Source organism: Sturnus vulgaris, chromosome 1, assembly GCF_052056855.1.
Source record: "Sturnus vulgaris isolate bStuVul1 chromosome 1, bStuVul1.hap1, whole genome shotgun sequence".
NCBI classification, from domain to species: domain Eukaryota; kingdom Metazoa; phylum Chordata; class Aves; order Passeriformes; family Sturnidae; genus Sturnus; species Sturnus vulgaris.
In genome coordinates this window covers 106,116,159-106,137,989 of record NC_142243.1, presented here as the reverse complement: position 1 = coordinate 106,137,989, position 21,831 = coordinate 106,116,159, and the positions used below count along the sequence as shown (strand labels likewise).

Genomic DNA, 21,831 nt, shown 5'->3' with positions numbered 1-21,831 from the left:
CTCACTGGTTTTACAAATGGTTCAGTGATTAAATACCCATGTGGGCACTGGTCTATATATCACTCTGAAAACCACCTTTAAACAAAGAGTAATATTCAGAGTCTATTAGAAACTTTATGCATACTATCCACCTGTCTAAACAAATCAAATAAGAAAAAGAGAGGAAAAAATAAACTACAGTAGAATATTTGCATAAGGTATTTACAGTATTATAAGGAAAACTTACTAATGATCAAAGCTTCTGTCAAAAACACCTCTTGCTGTTGTGATGTGTTGTTTCAAGCATTCATTCAGTCTAATCTTGTGATTTAAGAAGTATATTTCCCATCAGCAATCAAAATGCTTTCTCCAGTGACACTTCTTTTTAGAGAATTGATCAAATTCAGTAAGCTATTTCATTCACTAGACTTGCCTGGTTTTCCCTAGGTCCTGATTCCAGTGCAAGAAACACAGCAGGATGAACACTAAGTCAAGTCAATCCCATCTGCTGTGTCACTCAGCTTAAGCAGCTGCATATCATATCTCTGTCTCTAACCAGCTTTGTTTCTCTTTGCAGCTGTATCTTCACCATCCTCATTTACAATGAAAACTAACACACTGAGCACAACAGTGCCTAATTCTTATTACCCAGGTAACCAGTTTTTTTCTTCGTTTCCATCCTCTATAGACCTTTCCATAATAAAAGCACTCATATTTATATTATTATACTTCTTGCCATCAACATTTAATGTATGTATAGGAAACATACCGGTTGCTAACAGTAGCTTTCTGAAAGAAAACTCGGGAACATGTATCAATCATTTACTGTTCTCTCTCTTTTTACCTTTCCTGCATTGACCTGCTTATGATGTATGACAGATCCATTTGTGCCAACTGCAATTTTAGGTGAGAACATTTCCCTTTATCAAAGTTTATTGCTGAAGTAATTTCGGAAGTTGCAGTTCTTGGGGAGCAGACAATAGTATGCTAAATGCTGGATCTTTATGCTAGAGGGAGGGGTGGTAGACTTGGCTACACTGAGGTGCTAAGGGCAGGTTTGATTAATACTATCATAGTGCAAGTCGGGAGAAAAGACAAATAATTTTAACAAGTGGATTTGCAAGGAAATGTTTATGCATGTATTTGGAGTGACACAAAAGAATTTGATTATCACAGCAATTGAAATAGTTTTCCTCATTTTTTTTCTGTTTTATCTCAGAACTGAAGATGTCACTTCTTAAAAATAACTTTTTTTCCTAGTTAAACAACTCAGGATACAGAAAATCAGACAAAATACAGTTCTGGCCATTTATCAGCTATCATGTCTTCTGACAATTCTGCAGAGTCTCTAACGTGCTTGTCAAAAAAAGAAGTTTCAGAGAGGAGATGGTATTTTGAACAGCAAAATGATAACATGACAGAGTATATAGTTTATTATGCATCAGGTGTCACAGGAATGAAATAAGACAGTAAAACTCTAGGTTAAAAACATACAGTTAAAATGTAAAGCATTTCCACTTGGAATGTAGGAAAATCTGCTATTGTCCAATGTCAAAAAGAGAGAGGTTTCTGCACAGTGATAAATAGTAAGCATGAGGCGCTGTTGTATTTCCAATGCTTAGCTCTAACCCCTTTGTGGCTTGTATTAATTTGCACCTCCTTCCCATGCTAACTTTAAACTAAACAGGCAGTTTTCTCATAGTAAGTCAAAGCATAACGGTGCACTGTAGCAGGAAGTCAAACTCTTTAAGTGTTAAGCCTATTTATTTACTAATTTTTCAATTTACATTTTTACAACAAATATTTTCCTTTCTCCTCTTTCTTTTTTCCAATCACTGTAAAAAATTTAGGACCCCTTAACTGATTCCTGCCCTTAAACTGTACGTTAAACAGGCTTACATAGACATGGAGTGAAGCATAGAAGAAGTAAAAGTTTAGGAAGGTGATCTTGGAAATTTGTTACTGTGAAAGAATATTTAGTGCATTGCACTTCAGTGTGATAACTTTGAGAAGGAACTTTGCTGGTTTTATACATTATGTAAATCTGGAAGAAGGTAATGGTACTGACTGTAACAATGTAATAATCTGCATGCAAATGAAATTTGCAGTGCCTTTTAACTGCCTGAGATGTTAGATTTTTTTTGTGTGCTTTAGCATTCATTCAACACTTCATGCAGTAGATGTTCTTTCTGACCTTGTGGGTGGGCAAGGAGAAAAGTACTATTATCAGGAGAAAAACTCTGAGATTTCCTATCTGTATTATTTAGCTGATGCTTTCTTTGGTTATTTTTGTGATCCTTTTCTATATAAATAACAAAGGTAAAATTATTTGTTAGCTTCCCCCAAGAAATAATCTCTGAGCAAGTAATTCAGCTATCAGGCAAACACACACTGGGAAAAATAAATTCTCTAATTTTACTAAGTCTAGAAAGTCTTCTAATTAATTAGGTGTGTATTTTATGGCCTATTACAGCAAACCTGTGCTTACTCATCTTAGAAAATATTTCAGTTATTTCACAGTGTAAAATAAATATTTTTGTAACTTCACATGTTAAAAATTTAGTACTGCTTTATGGGTGCTGCTCCATCCAGACTAGATCTCTCTCCCAATATGTGTTTATGACTGTCTGTACAGAAACAGTGTTCTATCTGAGGTAAATCAAGTTAACTGTGCTTGAGCTGGTAGAGGAATACAGCTATTAACAAAGTATGCAGGGTTTTAATTACGAGTAATACCTGCTCTTTCTGTCTTCCACTGTCCAAAGAATTTGTGTTAAACTGCAGGATCAAGCCTGTAGTTAGAGCTAAATGATCTTCTCAGTGTGACCTCCTGGGAAAGGTACAAGTCTGGTGAATGGTTGAGTTCAGCTTTCAAAATCTGATAGAAAAGCCACAGCACACTTACTGTTTCCAGTATATATTATTTAATAAATGTTGTATAGCTCTACAGGAATGGGTGTATGGTGGGACAGCTGCAGCTGTAGGAGTATTTAAGCCTGGAAAACTTCCTATTGCACATGGACACTGCATCTGGAGGAGCTCACCCTTTGAAAAACTCACAGCCTGAAGAGCTCATGCTAAAGTGCTCAGAGGCAAAGTAAAAAACTGTAATAGACATGGCTCCTAATGTACTATATAAACCAAGGATTAAAACCACTTTATTTAAAAAAGCTTAAATGATAACTCCTTCTGTATTAATGCAGCTATAAGAGATAAAGAAATGGAGAGAGGAAAATTAGTTTAAGACTAGGGAGCTTGCAGGAAAGAGATTCATAAGTATTAAACTGATGCTTGCATAGTACCAGACTTTGATAACTTTACCTTCATCTTAGTCACTAACAGTCTGTGTTGCAAAGAATTTTGTAGTTTTCAAAAAAGAAAAAAAAAAAAACCTCAAGTTTTCTAACTTGTTTCTAAAATTGAAATAAGCAATCCAAAAAATCATTATCAACTTTCTACACTTTTTTTTGTCTTTTGTGTCTTAGCCACCTTGTAGTTTTCAGGTGCCATTTCAGCAGCAACATACTGTACCTACACTTGTATACCACGCTTCATGCCATGCATCCCGAGGTGCTTTCCAGTACAATTTTATACCATATCAGACAAAAGTTGTAAAATTTTATGACTAAAAGATGAATCCCTTTCCTCTGCATTAGACTAGATTAGCAGATTGACAGGAAAAGGAGTGAAATGGCCATACTCATACCCATACATTTTTCTCTGCTGTTTTTGGTTTAGGTGTCAATGCACAGTTCATATTGACTGTATGCTTAGTGAGGACCAGATTTAATTTGTCCTAGTGGGAATTGAGAGGGCCTAAATCCATCTTTGAAATATGATTCACTGAGCTTTCTGGCTTTAATGTCAATTTTCAGTAGTGAAACTAAGACCAGAATCTCACCTTTAACAAGGTGCATTAGTAATTTAGGGTGTATATGAGAATCTGGGACTTTCTCATACAGAGTATTTGTGGAAATTTCTACTATAATATATCTAGCTTTTGAATGTGGAAATACTATTTTAATGCTTCCCTTTCATATGGCTTATTTTAATAATATTTAGTAATATTTTTTTATAAAAACCTTATTTTATAAACATTATACAGTTTAGTATTTTTTTTCAAAGTTCAGTCAGAGAGAAATAGCTTGAATAAGTCAAAGCACCATATTAACAATTTTGTTTAAAATTTAAAAACTCAAAGATATAGAAAGTTATTATTTCAATAAACAGATAAAATATTTATGATGATTCTTGGACCTTACAATTTGGGGTGGGTTTTTTCTCATGTCAAGTCTGAATAAATTTTTAGAATTTCATCTATACAGGAAGCAAGTCATATTGCTTCCATAGGTAGAGTGCACTTTCACATCTATTTACTTCTAAGTATAGGTTTTGATCTCAGTTCCACCTGTGTGAACTGACTCACAGTATGATACCTTGGTTTTAGTAAATCTAATTTCTACTGTGAAACTGAGATCAGAATCTGATTCATTTAGTGAATCATTCTGTAAAGACTAAATTAAAAACATAAAATTTCCTGTAATTATTAATGTAGTACTGTTGCTTATGCCCTGTTTCCTTTTTCTCCTCCTCTTTTTTTCTCCTGATATGTATCTTCTTAAAAGTGCCAATCAATGGTAAGTTGCCCATTTGCCCCATGGAAGAGATGTGGAGGGTTGGGAGAAGTTTGTGTCTCATAAAAATTTTAACCAGCCCACGGGGGTCTCCTGTTTGTTGGCTTGCATGTCAGTTGACATATAACATTCCATGCCTAATGTGGTGGCTCATGATACACCGTGGTCCTAAAGCATGTTCAGCAGTCAGTCAAGACATTTTTCCTTACCAGATGGTCCTTTGCATTTGTCCTCTTGTAGTTTGTCTCCAAGTGTCGTTTTCAGATCTACATTTCCATTGCAGTCCTAGCTTGATGAAACCATAAGCCATTTTGTGCATCTTTTTATTTTGCTCACTCCAAACATTTGCTCTAAATTTGCAGTGTAAAATACAGCACTTTAGTAGTCTGTGAAAAATACAAGTCCAGTTTCATTCCATTGGACTTGTTGAAGTTTCAGAATGAAACTTCTATGCAGTTTAAAATGAAGTGCGTGTTTTAAAATTTGTTTGCAATCAGCTAGCAATATTTAAAACAATATTAGAGTTTGGACTGCTCTGCAATGCTTCCATTGTAGAACTATGGACTTTGCCTCATTCCAATCAGTCTTGCAATTTCCCTGTGTAAACTGCTCATGGATTTACTGTTCTTCTGGTGTAGCCTTCACAGACAGAACCAATGCTGATGGTGTCAGATTTCTGCCATTCCTCTAGAAATCTTTATAGCTTCTTTTTCTTTTGATAAGTGAAAATGAGCCAGTACATGATGAGATACTCCTTTTCTAGATGAAACCCACACCATGGTCAGTGACACAAGCAGCTTGGTCCAATCCCACACCTATAAGAAGAGAGATCCAGTGGATGTGCCCTACCAGACCGGACAGCTCCATCCAGCCATCCGTGTAGCTGACTTGCTGCAGCACATCACCCAGATGAAATGTGCAGAAGGCTACGGATTTAAAGAGGAGTATGAAGTAAGTGTCAGGTCTAAGGATCTGATTATTGTGTCTTCTGCATCATTGGCTGTGCCTGATGCTGAGTTTTTACAAGGATGCGTACTGCTTGCATTTACAAGAGATGGTGTTCTTTTGAACTTCACACTTTGTCATGCCAACTTCTTGTTATAAAAATTGCTTAATTATATAATTGTTTAAACTGGTATTTGTAGTATTAGATTTCCAAAACCCATGCTTCAGGCTACTTCCAAAGTCACTGATGACATTTTTTTCCCTGGAACATAGAAAACAACTCATTCCCAGGGGGACCTAATCACTTGTCAGCTTTCATTTGTGTGGCTGTCTTAAAACAAGTTTGTTCCTGTGAGGTTTTTTATGTCACTGTTATTTAAAAGTGATAGAATTGAAAATTCTTGTGTTTGGAAAATATTTGCTCCTCAGCCAAAACCTTTTATACCAGCATTAAGCCTAGAGGAAAACTACAATTAATTTATTTTTTAAAAAAATCAAGACCGTAAAATGGAATTTATAGTGCAACCAATGACATAGCTTTTTAACTACAGTGGATCAAATGATTCTGCTGAGAAACAATTTCCAGGAAAATCACTTAATTTTCAGCCTACCAAGCTGATGAATGGCAATCCATTACAGACAGTAGGTGTAGTCATGACTAATGCCAGTAGATGCAATACATCAGAGTGCAGTTTGTAATAGTGGCAGGGAAGGAGGACTTAAAATAGTGAAACTGGAACTGAAAAACTCCTCTTTATATATGGAAATTGTTATAATCAGAATGAACTATAACTAGCCATATATTTGAGGGTTTTTTCCATTGAACTACTGCAGTAATGCTGGATTTCCTCCATATGCAGTGAATGACTGCCCAATATATTCTAGCACTACAAAGGTTGCAAATCTCTTTGTTTGCATTTCTGTCAGACTGATACTGTCCTCTATACAGATTTGAACTAGACAACAAAAGAATTTCTTCCTTATATATTATCAGAAGGATAAATGTCCAAATGAAAAGGAAGAAATAGTTTGGCAGGGGATTTGTTCTGAATGAAGTCTCATAGATGGTTTTTGCTCTAACAAGACAACAGGATTATATAGTCTCACCAGGGAAAGAGTTTGATTCAGGAGAAATTCACACAGGATTCACTCTGAAAACAAATCTGTGGAACAGAACAGAAAATAAAGTAGCACATTGCCCATTAGGAGCACTTCAGAGGAGTGCAAGGATACAGAGCACTTGCTGTCATGCATAGTTTTAAGTGCTTTAAAATAAAACTTAATAATTAGGGCCACTATTCTCAATAATTCAGGCTATAGTTCACCGTCTAAGCACACAGATGTAATTTTAAGTCCTGTTGGTGTCATGCACAAGTTTTTGGTGTAGCATAACTGACATGAAGGATAAATGTTGAAAAATCATCTCTAAGCAATGGCAGGCTGCTACTTCCTTGCTCCCTGCTCAGCTCTGCATTAGGATTTATGCACTTGGGATAGCTGTCCATAGCTCCCAATAGTCTAGGGCTTGGAGGAATGCCTGGTTTTGAAGGATTTTACCCTTTTGTTCTCCTGGGAGAAGGTGCCTGTTCCCGCCGGCAGGATCAGGCACTTGCTCTTGGCTGGAGAAGCAAATATTGCACCTATCTGTAGAACTAGAGCACACGCAGCCATGTCCTTAGGGCCACACTAGGAGCGACTTCACTGCCTGCTTTCCCATCTCTTTCTTGGGTGTGGAAAGAACACGAATGCATTTCTGTAAGCTGTGGACTTAAATGCAGGCCTTCATTTGCAGCCTAGTGGAGTGCAAATGGTCGGGATTGCACAGAAATCTGTGAACTCGGGAAACTTCCACATAGCTAGTCTGCAGTGGATCTTTAAAATCCTTTCTATCCCCTGCCAGACACTTAAGAAAGGAGAGATTGTAGTTTGGTTCCAGTGGTGTTAGATGTTAGACTGACAGGATAACATTGGCCTGGTTTCCCAAGCACTCCTACACTGATTATGTGTTATTTAATCTGTTCCCCAATACTCTACAGCATGGGAGAGCTTTTACTGGTCATGAAGGAGCCTCCTTGCTCATCTTCTTTCTGCATTAAAGAAACAAAGTAATGAGAAAAGGGAAAAGTGGTTTCCTCAATTCATCACTTCCTCCTTACTCCTGCCACCTCTTGGTTTTAAACTCGGTACTTTCACAGGGATTTCACTATATCCTTTCTCAAAAATGTCCATTTTCAAAGGGCCATAAATCCAAGTAATGAGTTTATCTGCTTCCTAAACAGATCAATTAGGTTACAGGAGGCCAGCATAGTTTGGCATAGCTAAGGCAGAAACAGATAAATTCATTAAGGTCTTACAATTTCAGATAAGTTTTATTTTTAACCCTGTTTTTGAATCAACTTTAATTGGTGACTGCTCAGTGTAAAGTGGTTCTTTGCCAAATTAAGGTTAGTTGACATAAGACAGTTCCAAATCGATTTCAGAGTGTCCACACAGGAGCTTGGACTGGTTTAACAAAATTGATTTTAAAACACACCTTTAATTAAACCAGTGCAACTTTGTGTAGATAGAGCCTTGAAAAATCAATTTTACATTATGTTCCATGACAGAGAGTTCTGAGCTTCCATTATCTCAAAACCAGAGGTTCCTTTGAAAAGCCAAGATTTGCAAAGGGTGTCCTGCTCAGATCAGCCTCACTTACTATCACTAACAGGACTATGTCAATAACAGAAATAAAAAAAAAAAAAATGTTCCTCCATGTAGCTTTATCTTTAAGGCTTTCCTCCCTATTATCTGTCTCATCTTCCCACTCCTCCCCTTCTGTCAAACACATCCTGTCTCAAGGTTTCTGGCAGTTAACTGTTTCAGTCCAGAAATTAGTTTATATCATTAAACCAATACTATTTCAAATACAGTAATGTTATATACTGTCAAGATAAACTGCACTGCATATGTTCCTTCTGTGCTGCATGATCTTCATTCTGATGTGTTGCACCGATGTAACTGCACTAATGTCTACATTAGTGTAGTTAAATAGAAGCTCAGGGTGCCTGTCAAGGTCAGGAATATGAAACATATTATCTAATGTGTGTTAAACAATTAATTTCAGTTTAGCACTTCTGAGCACCTGTTAGACACTGGTAAAAGTATTTAAAAATAGGTTGTCTGGCTGTGGTCATTGTTCAGCTATATCTTGGGTGATTGTGGCCAAAGGTGATCATTAAAAAATGGATAATTTAAAGAGAATTTGGAGATGAATGTTGAAAATAATTGGGGGTATGGAATAAATTCTGTCTTTATAGCAGTATATTCATTTAAATGGAACTTAGGAGATACACTAATGTAGATATGATAAGGTAAATATGGTAATCATGAGTAAAACCCAACTCGCTGAAAAGATTTCATTGGCCGGTGGAATATCTGGGATAAATACAAAGTGGTTTTAAGAAACAAAATAGGAAGAAAACCCCTCTAAAACCAGTAGAAATACAGCTCCTTGTTTGGGGAAGTAGAAAGTATTGCAGACAAGCAGGAATTTTTTCATGGAGGATGTTTGCCCCATAGGTGCCTACTTTGGGAAGTTTTTTCTCCAAACCACTCTTAGAATAATATCTGACTTTGAAAGAAGTCTGATATAATTTCCATTTTCTGCTGTCATGCAAAGCCATAACAGACTAGAATCGTGTCAGTCAAACACAGTCTCCAGTCACATCTTTTCTTTCTCTTTGGTTCCAGCTGGAAAACAAATTTACTGCCACATGACACTCTTTAAGACTTGTGTTTCTGGGGCCCTGTTCTGAAATCTTGAAAACAGTAGGAAAAATGAGTAATTTTTTAATGTCATGTTATGTTATTGTAGCTACTGGTAGGACCCAGCTGGCCCTGTTTTTTCCTGGATGTTTCTTATGACTCCAACTAATCTTTCTCACTTCCAACCTGTACATTTTTATCATACCTTTTTCTCTGATTTTATTTGATATTCTGCAACACCAGCTGAGACAGTACCACAATCAGTGCAGGTTGTTTTCTATCTCACAAGACACAAGTTACATAGAAAACAGAAAGGCTCTGGAACGCTGGGTGAGGATGGGGGCATTAATCCACAGTGTAAATACAAGAAAGACAACATGTGTGTCTTTAAAGAACTGAGAGCCAGTAACTGTTTCTCTCTTTCTGTTTTTGTAATACAGAGGAAATCTCATTTGGCATTATAAATGTAACCAAGATAGAGGTGAAATAGTGGGAACTTGTCCAATGAAAATGGCATGGAAAATTGTTAGAAATATTCATCCATAGAGATCACTGCTATTACTTTTTTTTCAAGTTTCATCTGTTCAGATCTCAGAGCAATTACAGAATGCCCAGTTCCATTGTTAATCTTTAGTACTGGAAAGTTGCAGTGGTTTGGTTAAGCCATATATTACCATGTAAGTGTTCTCTCATGCACAACGAGGGATAACCCAAACAAATGGGGATATAGAGGTCCTTTATACAAGGCAGGTACTCGTCCTTTATCAGAGAACTTCGGATCTGCAGAAGCCTTCCAACAATACCAGGTAACTTGTTCCCGGTTGGGATTATCCCACACACTTGAGCACTGGAAGACTTGGCACTGTGGATATCGTGTGTAGGGAGGTGGAAAGAAATAGAAAAAACAAGCAACTGCCTAATCCACAGAGCATGTTTTGGTTTGTAAATCCTAAGGTGCTCCAGATCAATACAAAATTGTTGAAATAAAGTAACCCCAAACCTGAAACAACATTCACTGGTGAATAACCTTTGCTGGTCGTGACAGCTTCCCAGTGCATGCAATATCCACTTCAGTCTTGTAGAAGAATGGTTGATTTCCAATTGTTGATCAGCAAGAATCAGTTGTCAACAATTTTAACTGTATGGCAGTTTGGGATTTTTTTCAGTTCAGAGGAAGGAGACTTAGTTTGCTGAATGTCTGTTGTCGTCAGCGAGTTTTATGTAATTCTAAACCTATCCTTTATCACCCTGAATTTTTCTTTTTAAAAGATTTCACATGGATGAGAAGTGCTGTCACAGTGCTTAATATCATTCACGTGACACTGCCTAATGTCACAGTGTGGTTAACTGCCCAGTGTTCAAAATGTCCCTTTCTAAATCACAGTTTTTCCTCTCCCTCTCTTCCTAAATGCATTCTCCTCCAATTTAAATAAAAGTGCTTGTATTTGCAGAAACAGCTCTCTAATTTGTTTTGTTTAAGCAAGTTTAATTAGAATTTATTCTTATCACAGAAAATAGATTTAGGCAGGTCACGGCTTCATTAGAAAGGCTTTGTGCTTTTATCTGTTTGAATAATAAAATTGCAGAGGTGTATAGACTAGAACACTTCCAGTATTCTTAGGATTACTCTCAGTGGGGTGTAGGCAGCTGTTTGTTCATGCTGTGATTCAGCTATTTTTGGTACTGATCAGTCTGTGATTTACTTGAGTAAAGACCTCTTGTTTTCTTCTTCTCAGCAGCCTAAACAGTCTGAACAGTGTGTATGATCTCAGGCAGCAAGAACACCTAACAAGAACAAGGATACGTAATTCAGCCAATTATTTTTATTCATGAAAGTCTACCAGACTTAGTCTTTTATGTAAAGTTTAGACCATGTTTTCAGGAAAGCCTGGTATCTTAAAGTACATCTTTGATGACCATTGTATCTCTCTAAGCAGTTAAAACAGAGACTGATGGTATTGATCCACTCAGAAAAATGGTGGCTCACTCAAAAGATGCAGGAGATACAGGTTCTTAAGCTGATCAATGGGATGGATAAACGAGTGCAGGTTGTTCTTATGCAGGAACTCTGGCAGCTATTTCAATCATTCACTGCTTCTACTGAGTCTGGTAGTCCTAGTTCATGCTGAGGCGAACATATGAATGAGTACAAAATATGTCAGCAAGGAAAAATGTGCTGCACCATGTCATTTTTCTTTGTCCTGAAGTTGCCCTGGGTGTCTTTTCTATGATCAGATGTTTAGCAGACATTTGTTTCATATCTCAACATAGCTGAGATATGGACTGAAAATCTAAAGCTAGTTTAAAACATGACAAGCACCTCTGATGTTATTCTGATCCTTAATGAGTGAGTCTACATAAGCATTTAAAATAGGTAATTTTTTTAACTGTTGCATGCGGTTTTGTGGATGTGCCTCTGGCACGTCATTATCCCATGGTAATAAAGTTTCAATTTACTTTAGGAGATTGTGGGTTTTTTTCCCATCTTAAGTCCAGCCATCATAGCAGTCTTTCAAAACTGGTTTTTAATCTTCCTTCCCTTTTTCCTGCCCTATGACTCCATCATTAGGGTCTTTTATTCTCTGAAGGCATTGCAAAATCTTTCTCAGTTTATTCTAGAAAGATTTGTGGGCACATGCAGTGTAAAATTGGAGCAATAAAAGAAATAATTTCCAAGTTTCAGTGATTATTGTCAACTTAGTGCTGAGCAGATCTTTGAAAATCCTGTATCCACATGTGATAAGTCCAGCTAATTAACACAGAGATTGTATCATATTAATGGAAAGAATGAACCTTTTCCATCCTACTGCTTCCTTCCTAAATGTTTGGATGTACACAGAGGTATATTCTTATTAATAACAAACACTCACACATCATTCCATTATTTTAGCATGTGAAATCTGTTGAACATTATTCTCCTGCCTGTCTTGTCTTCATCCCCTTTGGCAGTCACAGGTAGAGAAACAGTCAAACCTTACTAAGCAGACTTCTTAGTATATTTTACTCTGGTTGTCGATTATTGAAGTAATTTTTGCCGACTGATCTTGCTACTGTGCTTTTGCTAGCATCAAATTTATGCTCTCTCTGTACCTATTGAAATCGGGATTTAATTTTAGATTTAACCAATCTATGTATTGTTATAGGCTATTGAACACGACAGTAGGAAACTAAATGAGACCACTGAACGTCATTTCAGTCATAATGTGAGTTTCCAGAGGGAAATCTGCAAGAATGGCTTTAAAGCTCACAGCAGTAAGGTGATAGGTAAAACGTTCTAAATGCTAGTGACAAGTACGATGTGAAAGAAAGAAAAGTTTTTGAAATGTTGCAGGCTATTTGCTGCATATTTGTACCAGCCTGACTTATTAATTATTCAAATAAGACATTGAATATTTGATCAGAATCTGTAATCCCTTCTTCAGTTAACATATTATTTACTTTTGAAAAGTGCTGATGTACCATATTTTTCCCATTGCACCTGCAGAAATGAATTGGTCCAATTTATGTGCACAGAATAATATATTGTGCTTTAATGTTCAAGATATTATTCATTACTTCCTTCTCATATAAGCCTTCTTACCTTCTTCATATTTTATTAGTGCCCTTTAAAAAGACATAAAAAATCAGTCATGTAGTTATTCCATTTTGAATTATGCAGATGATGTTAAATGCAATTATAATCTATTAATTATATATACACTCTGTGTTTTCTATAGATGCATTTATTCACTACAAATAATTAGGCATTTTAGTCCAATGCTGGTCTCATGACCAGAGCATTTTTACTGGCTGTTTGTAAAGTGAGAGGAACACTTTTCAAATCAAATTAGGATAATTTAGCTATTGTAGTTTTCATTTAGCATCAGTTTATCCACAGCATATGTAAAATGTGCAATATTTTCTATAATGCATTTGTTTTTAATAAGTTGAAGTAGCTATTACAAATTTTTCAGGAAATTAAAATTTGTATTTTTATGTAGCATGTGTCTCAGAGTATCTTTTAGGAAATTTTCTAACTGGAATACAAGACTACTTCTTACATGTTTCCTGTAGTGCTTTAGTGATTGTCCTGTCAATGGAACAGATGCTCATCATTTTCTAGCAGGAATGATTATTTTTCTCTGTTTTAGCATACTGATTTGATGGGCCCAAAAGAGTCTGCAGGAAGTGTTAAGTCCACTGCAAATCTGCCAGCTGCTAATTGGGCAGACAAGGGGGCTGGCAAGCTTCTATTCTTTCTTGCTGGTTTCCTGCCATTGCCTCAGTCCCTGTGTGATAGCTGCTCCCCCGGTTACCCATCACACCAGGTCTCTGTGTGCCCTGCCTGCACTGGTGTGGGGCTGTGCTGTTTTCTGAGCTGCTTGGCTCTGCATCTGTCTTACTAATTAATAGTGAGGTCACCCTGGGTCCACAGCGAGTCTTTTCAGAGGTGTAGAGGATATGGGCTGCTAAACAGCTGTGGGAAGATACAGGCACCTTGGTCAGGCAAAGATTAGCAGAGTAGGGATGGGCAGAAAATCAGCCTCCAGGGAAAAGCTGATGGGAAGTCCAGAGTACCCATGGAAACAAAGCAGCCCAGGAAGTGAGCAGAAGGAAAAGCAGGCTGGCTTTGGAGACTTGTGAAATACTGTCAGTGAGAGTCAATATTTCAGAAATTACAATGGCAACACTAACCATGTAAAATTATTGGAGCTGCTGGGTTTGCAGCTCAGTTCAAGACTGATGAAAATTCATAATATTGACACTTCTTCACAAGACAGAAACAGCAGGTCAGAGTCACTTGATGTAAATCCATACACAAAATCTGAAAGGTTTAGGTCTACAACATGATTTGCAAGCCAAGACAGGGAAGGCCTTAAGCACATATTTAAGTTCAGTTAGTTTTAAAGGGATTTAAGGGACTGTTTTGAAGCTGCTTTGAATACACCTTCTTTCCTGTTTTACATTTTAATATTTACCTAAATGGAAGCCACAAGGAGCATCATATAAAGGTGAAGAAGCTTGAATATCTGTCCAGAAAAATGGTGCAGTTTCTTCTCCTTAAGATCTTAAAAAGATTCATGACTGATAGTGCTGTGCTTTGGTCTGTGTTAAAAATAAAGGGCGTATGTTTCTGTTGAAATCAGCTGAGCTCAGTTATTACTCATCTGGCTTTAAGGTGTGTGCCTATGCTATAATAACTGTTCTTAATATATTACAGAAAAGAAGCTCTTGTATCTAGAAGAGAGAGGTCTGGGTCTCCAAGGGACAGGCAATCTCTGCTCTTACACCTCACACCAAAGGGAATAAAAAGAAGTGAGGACCTTCTTTGATGCACAGGCTGAGGCTGTTCAGAGGCAGACATAGCTATGGCTGCCTTCAGCTAACAAAGGAAGCCTGCTGTAAAGGGGGCATTAGCTCTTTTTGTGAAATTGCAGGTTTTTATCTCTGTCCTATGTTTAAAGGGTTCCTTTCTGAATAGAATGTTTCCTACTGCTTGCTTTGGGGTGGTGGAAGCTTCCACACAGTGCAGTGTTGGTTCCTGAAGTAAGTACAGTTTCTGATTAGTCTGGGAGATGACAACAGGAGTACTTTGCCTTTGGTGCTTAAATACTTGGTTGTATCAGAGAGCTTAAAGTTTTGATATGAGGTAATATTCCCATTCATATTGTTTATACTAAATATCTACATGAGCCATCTCTGTGCTTTTCCTTGCCAAAAATAATGGCCTAGCAACAGACTTCCAGTATAACATAACAAATGTTAGAAAGGTGTGTCAGATCCTGCATCTGCTACTCAGGAAATAGCAGTAAATGCAGCCATCTCCAACTCCACATGAAGAGTTAGAAAAGAACAGAAGAGACTTAAATAGATGGGGAAAAGCTTGTAGTGCAGATCTCTTTTTAGATTTTTATGTCCTTCTAAAGTCCTCTGAATCTAAGCATGAATGTCAAGTTGAGATACATGCTTTTTAATCTTCAGAAAGTCTACATGCAACAGTTCTTCAGTCTTTTGTGATCCCAGTATTGCTCTTCCATGTGCTGTCAACCATTAGTCATTGCCAAAATACTTTAGTGTATTGTTTCTTGAAAAGTATTTCAGAACATTGTCCACTGCACCAGGCTCTGATAGCTGCTGAGCTTTTGTTCACTTAGCCTTGATTTTTTTTATCTGCAGCTGTTTCTGGCTTTCATTGCTGTCTCTTGTCAAACTGGACAAAGAAAACTAAAGTAAAACTCTGCATTTCAGATTTGTAGTTTTGCTCATTCACCCACTCAAAGTTCAGCTTTTATGCTGTGTGTAATACAGTTGTACACAGCTTCCCTAAGGTTGCCATAATAAACTATGTAAAGATTATATGAGTAAGGAAATCCTTAAAAGTGACAGAGAGCCACTTTATCAGCTCCAGTACCAAGTCTCTACTTTCTTTCCAGGACAGTGAAATATCACTCATTCCTGGCTGCTGTAATACTCCCTTAGGATATTCTGAGCTGTGCCAGAGATCAGTGTTACTTCTGCAATGCTAACAGCAATTATTCATTATTCCTTATAGTACAGGGAATCAGGAGCACCCAACAAAGCTATTAAGCAGCAGGTTTAGAATGAACAAAAGGAAATATTTTTCACACAGCACATAATTACATCGTGGAGCTCATTGCCTCGAGATGCTGTGAAGCCAAAATTGTAAATGGGTTAAAAAATGGGCTAGACAAATTTATTATTAAGCACAATGGCTGTGTACAGTCTCTGGCTGAGGAAGAGATTGCTCAGGAAAGCTATTGATTGCTAGAAGCTAAAAGGGTGTGCTGGGGAAAGATTCATTCTCTATTTGCTCTATTCTTCAAACTTTTTTGTAAACATCTGCTACTAGTTCTGTTGTAGAAAAACTAATTGGTTGTATGGACCTCTGGTTTGACCCAGTATGGCTGTTAACTCATATAAAAAGGAAAAAGAAATATCAGTGCAGTTTAAACACAGCAAACATTGTGATATGAAATGGTATTTCTTTCTTTTTTTTCTCCATACTGGTAGTCAGTTTTACAGAACTAATATCAGTTTGTAAAGAACACAAAATGCTCCTTAAATCAGGTAGCATCCTCAGTGTTTTCTAGTTCTTTTCTTTTACTAGCTGTTCTCCTGGTCATCTGCCTTACTGTTGTACTGCAGGACTGCTGTGGACTGAGGCTGCAGCTTGATGATGCTGTTAAGCGAAAGAGAAAAAAATAAAAAGAAATTCAGTTGTAAAATACTTACGCTTTTATATAAAATGCATGTAGTTGCTATGCTAAAGCCTAATCCTTGAGCCTTAATTCAGAGCAGTGCTTTATTCTGCAAAGAATCTTGTTTCCATTAATTAGAGCCTTTCAAGAGAGCTATATTATTTACAGTACATTGAGGCAGTGGAATTAAACTCTTAGTAAACCACTTCTCATGTTTTGGAGAGCTAAAGGGGCACCATTATCTGAATTTTGATGTTAAACAGGTTGAGCTTCCAAACCACACCAAAGCATTTGCTTTGGTTTTGCACTGGGAAACACATTTAAAATCTAAGCAAATCTGGTGTCTTGCTGCTTTCCTAGTAGTTTACTACATATTTCAGTTTTGCCACTGACTTTTTAATTGTCTCTTCTTTACACCATCAATAGCTTGAATTTTAAGTTTCGATGGTTACATTGTGAAGTCTATAGAAGCGACAGTGGCTAGAACATACAAAAGCGTTTGAATACAAGGAAAATCACGTAAATTGCTCATGCTTTTTATATGTTTAATTGTAGATCTGGTTTGAGATTGACATATTTTCCCTCCATTTTTAAGTTTTTTGCACAGCATTTGTGTTTATTTTCCTGGTATATACTAAGCAGTATATCTCTGGCACACAAAGAAAGCTGGAAAAGCTATGCTATGTGCAAGATTTAAGGCTTTTTTAAAGTTTAACTGTTTTGTGGATTGCTTTTTATTTCTTGTTTCTGATACTGCGTTTCTTATTTTTTGGTGACATTTTTTAAAAAGACTGTTCCTGCCATTAATCGATATTTGAAAATTGCTGAGGTAGAAGGACAGTGTAGTTGGGAAGCATGTCTTTCATTTTGACACAACTAGGACTATGTTTCCTTTTAGCTGAAGTATGCTACAGTGGAATTGCCTTAAATATCTTGTAGGGGATCAGGTTGAATCTTTCTGAAATAGTCCTTTTCCAAGGGCCAAGAAACGAATGTAGTTACTAAGTTTTTGTCTAACTACACACTGACACAGAGATCTGCTTGTGCTTCATCAGTATTTACAGTCATTCCCTGCCAGAGTCCCTGGAAACCTGACTGACAAATCTTGAAGTGTAATAGTAACGTGATTTTTTGGTGTCATGAAATATTCGGATAGTGCTACCAATATGACTGTTTTAGTGTGGAGCAGCAGTAGTTTGGAGTACTCAAGCTTAACAGTGCAATAATACTGGGGAAAAAAACTGAAAAGGTTCTTTTCCTCTCTGTTTTCATGAAGAAAAAGGAAAAAAAAATACTGTGTAGAAAGTACTATTTTGATTGTCGCTAATACACACCACTTTTTTAAAAGCTGAAATTCATGTGCATAAAGCGGTGAAGTACTCCATTCACCATACATTTTCTGCCCATGCCTGGAAGAGTTTTAGCATCTTCTAATGAAAAACAGAAAAATTATCTTGATTTATGCCAGAATTCAAGTTTGATCTGGTATCATAATCAAGTGTTTGTATTTTAAGTGATACAACAATTTTAGTTGCCAGCTATTAATGACTACAGTGAAGTTACAGAGATTGATAGCTTCCAAATTCAGGTACCTAATACAAAAAAAACCAAACTAAACCATACTTTTTTGGGGTATTGTCTCAGATATACTTGTAAATATATTCTGATATACTTGTAAATATATTCTTATGGAACTAAGATTCAGGTTGACTTAGGGCAAGGTAGGGAGCCAGAGTGGGACATGTAGGACCTTACCTCTCTCTTCAGCTACCTGAAATGAGGTTTTAAACAGGGTGATTCTCTTCTCACAGGTAGCAAGCAAAAGGACAAAAGTAAACAGCATCAAGTTGGTGCCAGGGGAGGTTCAGACTGGATAATTATTATTCCACCTAATGTCAGGATTGAAACATTTCAGTGCCAGGTCACTCTTGCCCGTGTAGCTCACTCTTCATCATTTTATCTTGTTCCATTTGCAGAATTTGGCTCATAGAGTTTATTAATAAATCTAATAAATATGGACTTTACTGGGTTGTTATTTTAAACAACTAGTAATTGGCTTAATGAGAAACAGATGCCTGGAATCTTTGTATTGTCTTCTAAGGGAAATATTTATATAGAGACTCAAATTTTTTAAAGTTTTGTTTTATAGAGAGATGCAGAGAATAAAGGCATCTGCTTCTATTCAACAGAGCTGTTATAATGTTGGCCTGCCTCAATTAATCTAGCTTGACTGCAGTGTTCTAATGAAAGGAAATGTAGAATAAAAATTGAGAGCTGCAATGTATATAAATCTTGAAATGTCCACAGATAGCTGATAAATTGCTGTGTTTTGTTCAGTTTATGCAAAAGATAAAATCAAGAAGCAGATTGCAGAAGCCAAAATTACACATCAAGTCATTAAACCTCAATCTTCATTACTGAAGAATTGTTTTGATACTCAGCTAGATCAGAATCTGAACAAAAGAGTAGCTGGGTGACATGTTCAGAAGGGTCCTGCACACCAGGAAGAAATCCACAGAATAATGTCATAGGTGTGATCTAAGTACAGAACTAAGATTGCTCCTTTTCTGTTCATAAGGGGATGAATACAAACAATATTTTACACTGCTTTTCTCTTTATGACTAACCCTTTTTTTCTTCATTAAGTTTCATTCTCATAATCCATTTGTGTTAACACAGACTGGGTAACTTTTCAGTTAACTCTCTTTACTTCATAAACAACTCACCTTCATGTCCTCACCATATTGTCCTTTAGAAAAAAGACTGTTCTGTCAAACAATGCCACTTTTCTTCTTTTTTTTTTTCTTTTTCTTTTTTTTCTTTTAGTTCAGTACTTATTTCACTTTCAGAGTGTATTCTCTGAAGGTAGATGTGTGAGTGGTAGGTAAGAAGGAAGGGATGTTTGTCCTGGGACATTCAGAGATCCCCGTTGTATTGCACAAGGTCAGTACAAGTTCAGAAGACTTTTCAAAGTGCTTTGAAAGTTTCTCTCTTGGGCATCAGGAATATAATAGCTGATTACCTGGAAAGACAACTGGACAATCCAAGTGTCCATCACTAAGCTCCTGTAAATATGTGCTGTAGTGGAACTGTCACATATGCATTGTATTTTTTTACTGAGAAAATATTAGTACCATGTACCTGATGTTAGATGAATGATGCAGAACTGCTCTTCAATAAGAGCATTTAGGGACAGCAATCCCTTTAGTCCCTCCCTCATTGTTAGTTTCCACAGAGTGCTTCCACTGCACAATGCCCATTAGCTGAGCCTTGGTCATTTGAGTAGCCTCGATTCAGTGTGTATTATATATTTGAACGAACTGTCTGGTTTTAAGCCCGTTTGATGAATTTCTGCAGGGTTACTTCTCTTGGAATGAGAAGGTGCTGTATATACATTTCAAATATCAAAATAAGGCAATTCAGGTTGGTGAGCTGCTGTTCTTCATTAGTGTGCCTAAGCAGACACTGTTTGTTCTAATGAGTAGTCTTGGGGCTGTATTGAAGGTCTGCTGTCTGTCAGTGTACAGTGAGCAAACTAAAAATAATTAGGCCAGCGGTTGACAGCAACACTTGTCATCACTGTCAGTCCCATTACTACCTCAACTATTTTTATGCTGATGATCTTTATATGCTCTTAAATACTCTCTGTTGTTCTCTGTGTAGTTTCTCAGACAAATGGGAAATCGTCTAGGACCAACACCATTTTTTCAAAGTTTTTATGTGGCTTTCCAGTAAGTGTGCAGTTGTCCAAAGGGAAGATGATTGACAGGAAGCAATTACAGAGTGAGAGCCTGCAGAGGGATGTCTGGGAAAAGGGAAACATAACTTTAAAACCCAGAGCCAGGATTTTTGAGTAGTGAAGTAGCAGGAGCACCCATTACTGTGGAAGTTCTCAGTGGCTCTGCTGTGACCCATTACTGCTCTCCCCAAAGCAAGAAAGGGTAGCAAATGATCAGCTTAGGGACTGGATGCCAGCCAGGAAAAGTGACATGCAGCTTTTAGATAGGAGACCTTTTTCTTTAGAACAAGGAAAATACTGGCCTAAAAGTCAAGCCCAGAGGAATGACTGATTGACTTTATATGTGCTAGCAAACAGTGTATTTGCAAACAAGCAAAGCAGACATCGAGGCACCAAAGCTTCCTGTGAAGATCAAAAAATGTAATGAGCCAGCACAATGAAGTGCTGTCCTTTTTTTTGAAAGGGCACTGCAAGTAGACCTTTATCTGTTTTAGCATACCCTACTGCTCTTACTTCCCTTGAAAAGTTCTATCTTATCCACAGGGAAAAACAGCAGTGTGCAAAATATTTGTGTTCCATCTGTGCATGCCAGTGTATTCTGGCTTTTATCTTGTAGTTAAATGTGATGTCAGTGTTGCCTTGTAGCAGAATTAAAATCTTATTATGTGAGCTTTGTTTCTCTCTTATCTTCTATTCAAACTATATTAACTAGAGCAGCCGAGATACACTCATGGAAACCCTTGAGGCCCACTTAGTGAGCCAAATCTGAGGGGTGCTTTATCACTTCTGAAAGGTTAGATCAGCTGTGTGTACATTACAGCTTGGATGAAGATAGGGGAGGGGTTTATTCACTTTTCAAATTCAACATTTGTTTGCTTTCATTTCATTTTTTCACATGCCGTTTTCTGTTCCTTCGGGGAATTTTATTACCTTGAAGGTTTTTCCAAATTGTGTGGTTCTAAATCACAAACAGCTTGTCTTTACAGGGGATTTGAAGATTTTATCAGGTTTTCTGTGCCTGGGTTAGCTGATAATTTAGAGTCAGGCAGTTTTTGTGCATTCTGAGCTCAGAACACTGTCTCAATTACAATGATGTATTTTAGATAAAATCAGACAAAAATATTACTGGATTACCTGGAAATGTGTCAGAAGTCACCTTTCAAATGTGTATTTGACCACCAGTTCAATGTTGATCACCTATCATAAGAAATAATCTTCAGTAAGCAGAAGTGCACAGGTATTAAATAGTCTCTTTTCAAATAATATAGTTACTCAAAGAATAATGTCACAGGCTTACAACATCAGTCAAGTCATGGAAAAGAAGTATTTTCCCACTGAAAGTATTTCCCACTTCTGAAAAATTTCTTGGAGTCTTTAAGCCTTGTTTTATTCATTACACAGCATATCTAGGCAATAAGTGAAATAGCTCTCATCAGTCACTATGTAAAACATGAGTGAACAGAAAATTTTAATGACTGCAACACAGAGATTACCACTTCAGTTAAATGCAGACTTTTTCTTCTGGTGACTAAATTTCGTTTTGTATTTTTTTCTTCTCCTCTCCCTCTGTGTGTCTCACTCTGAATTT

General features: G+C 36.9%; 1 protein-coding gene across 9 annotated transcripts in view; it reads left to right on the top strand.

The window, feature by feature from the left end:
- The window catches only part of PTPRM (protein tyrosine phosphatase receptor type M), a 439,008-nt gene that overhangs the window by 347,473 nt on the left and 69,704 nt on the right, over nt 1-21,831 (top strand). For 4 of the 9 annotated variants that reach the window (XM_014871224.2, XM_014871231.2, XM_014871225.2 and 1 more), the window contains 4 exons: nt 557-631; nt 859-885; nt 4,605-4,616; nt 5,377-5,564. In XM_014871224.2, the coding sequence (XP_014726710.1) occupies nt 557-631; nt 859-885; nt 4,605-4,616; nt 5,377-5,564 (302 nt within the window). The remainder of the gene's footprint in view (nt 1-556; nt 632-858; nt 886-4,604; nt 4,617-5,376; nt 5,565-21,831) is intronic. The other 5 variants (XM_014871229.2, XM_088173300.1, XM_014871230.2 and 2 more) reach the window with 2 other exon arrangements.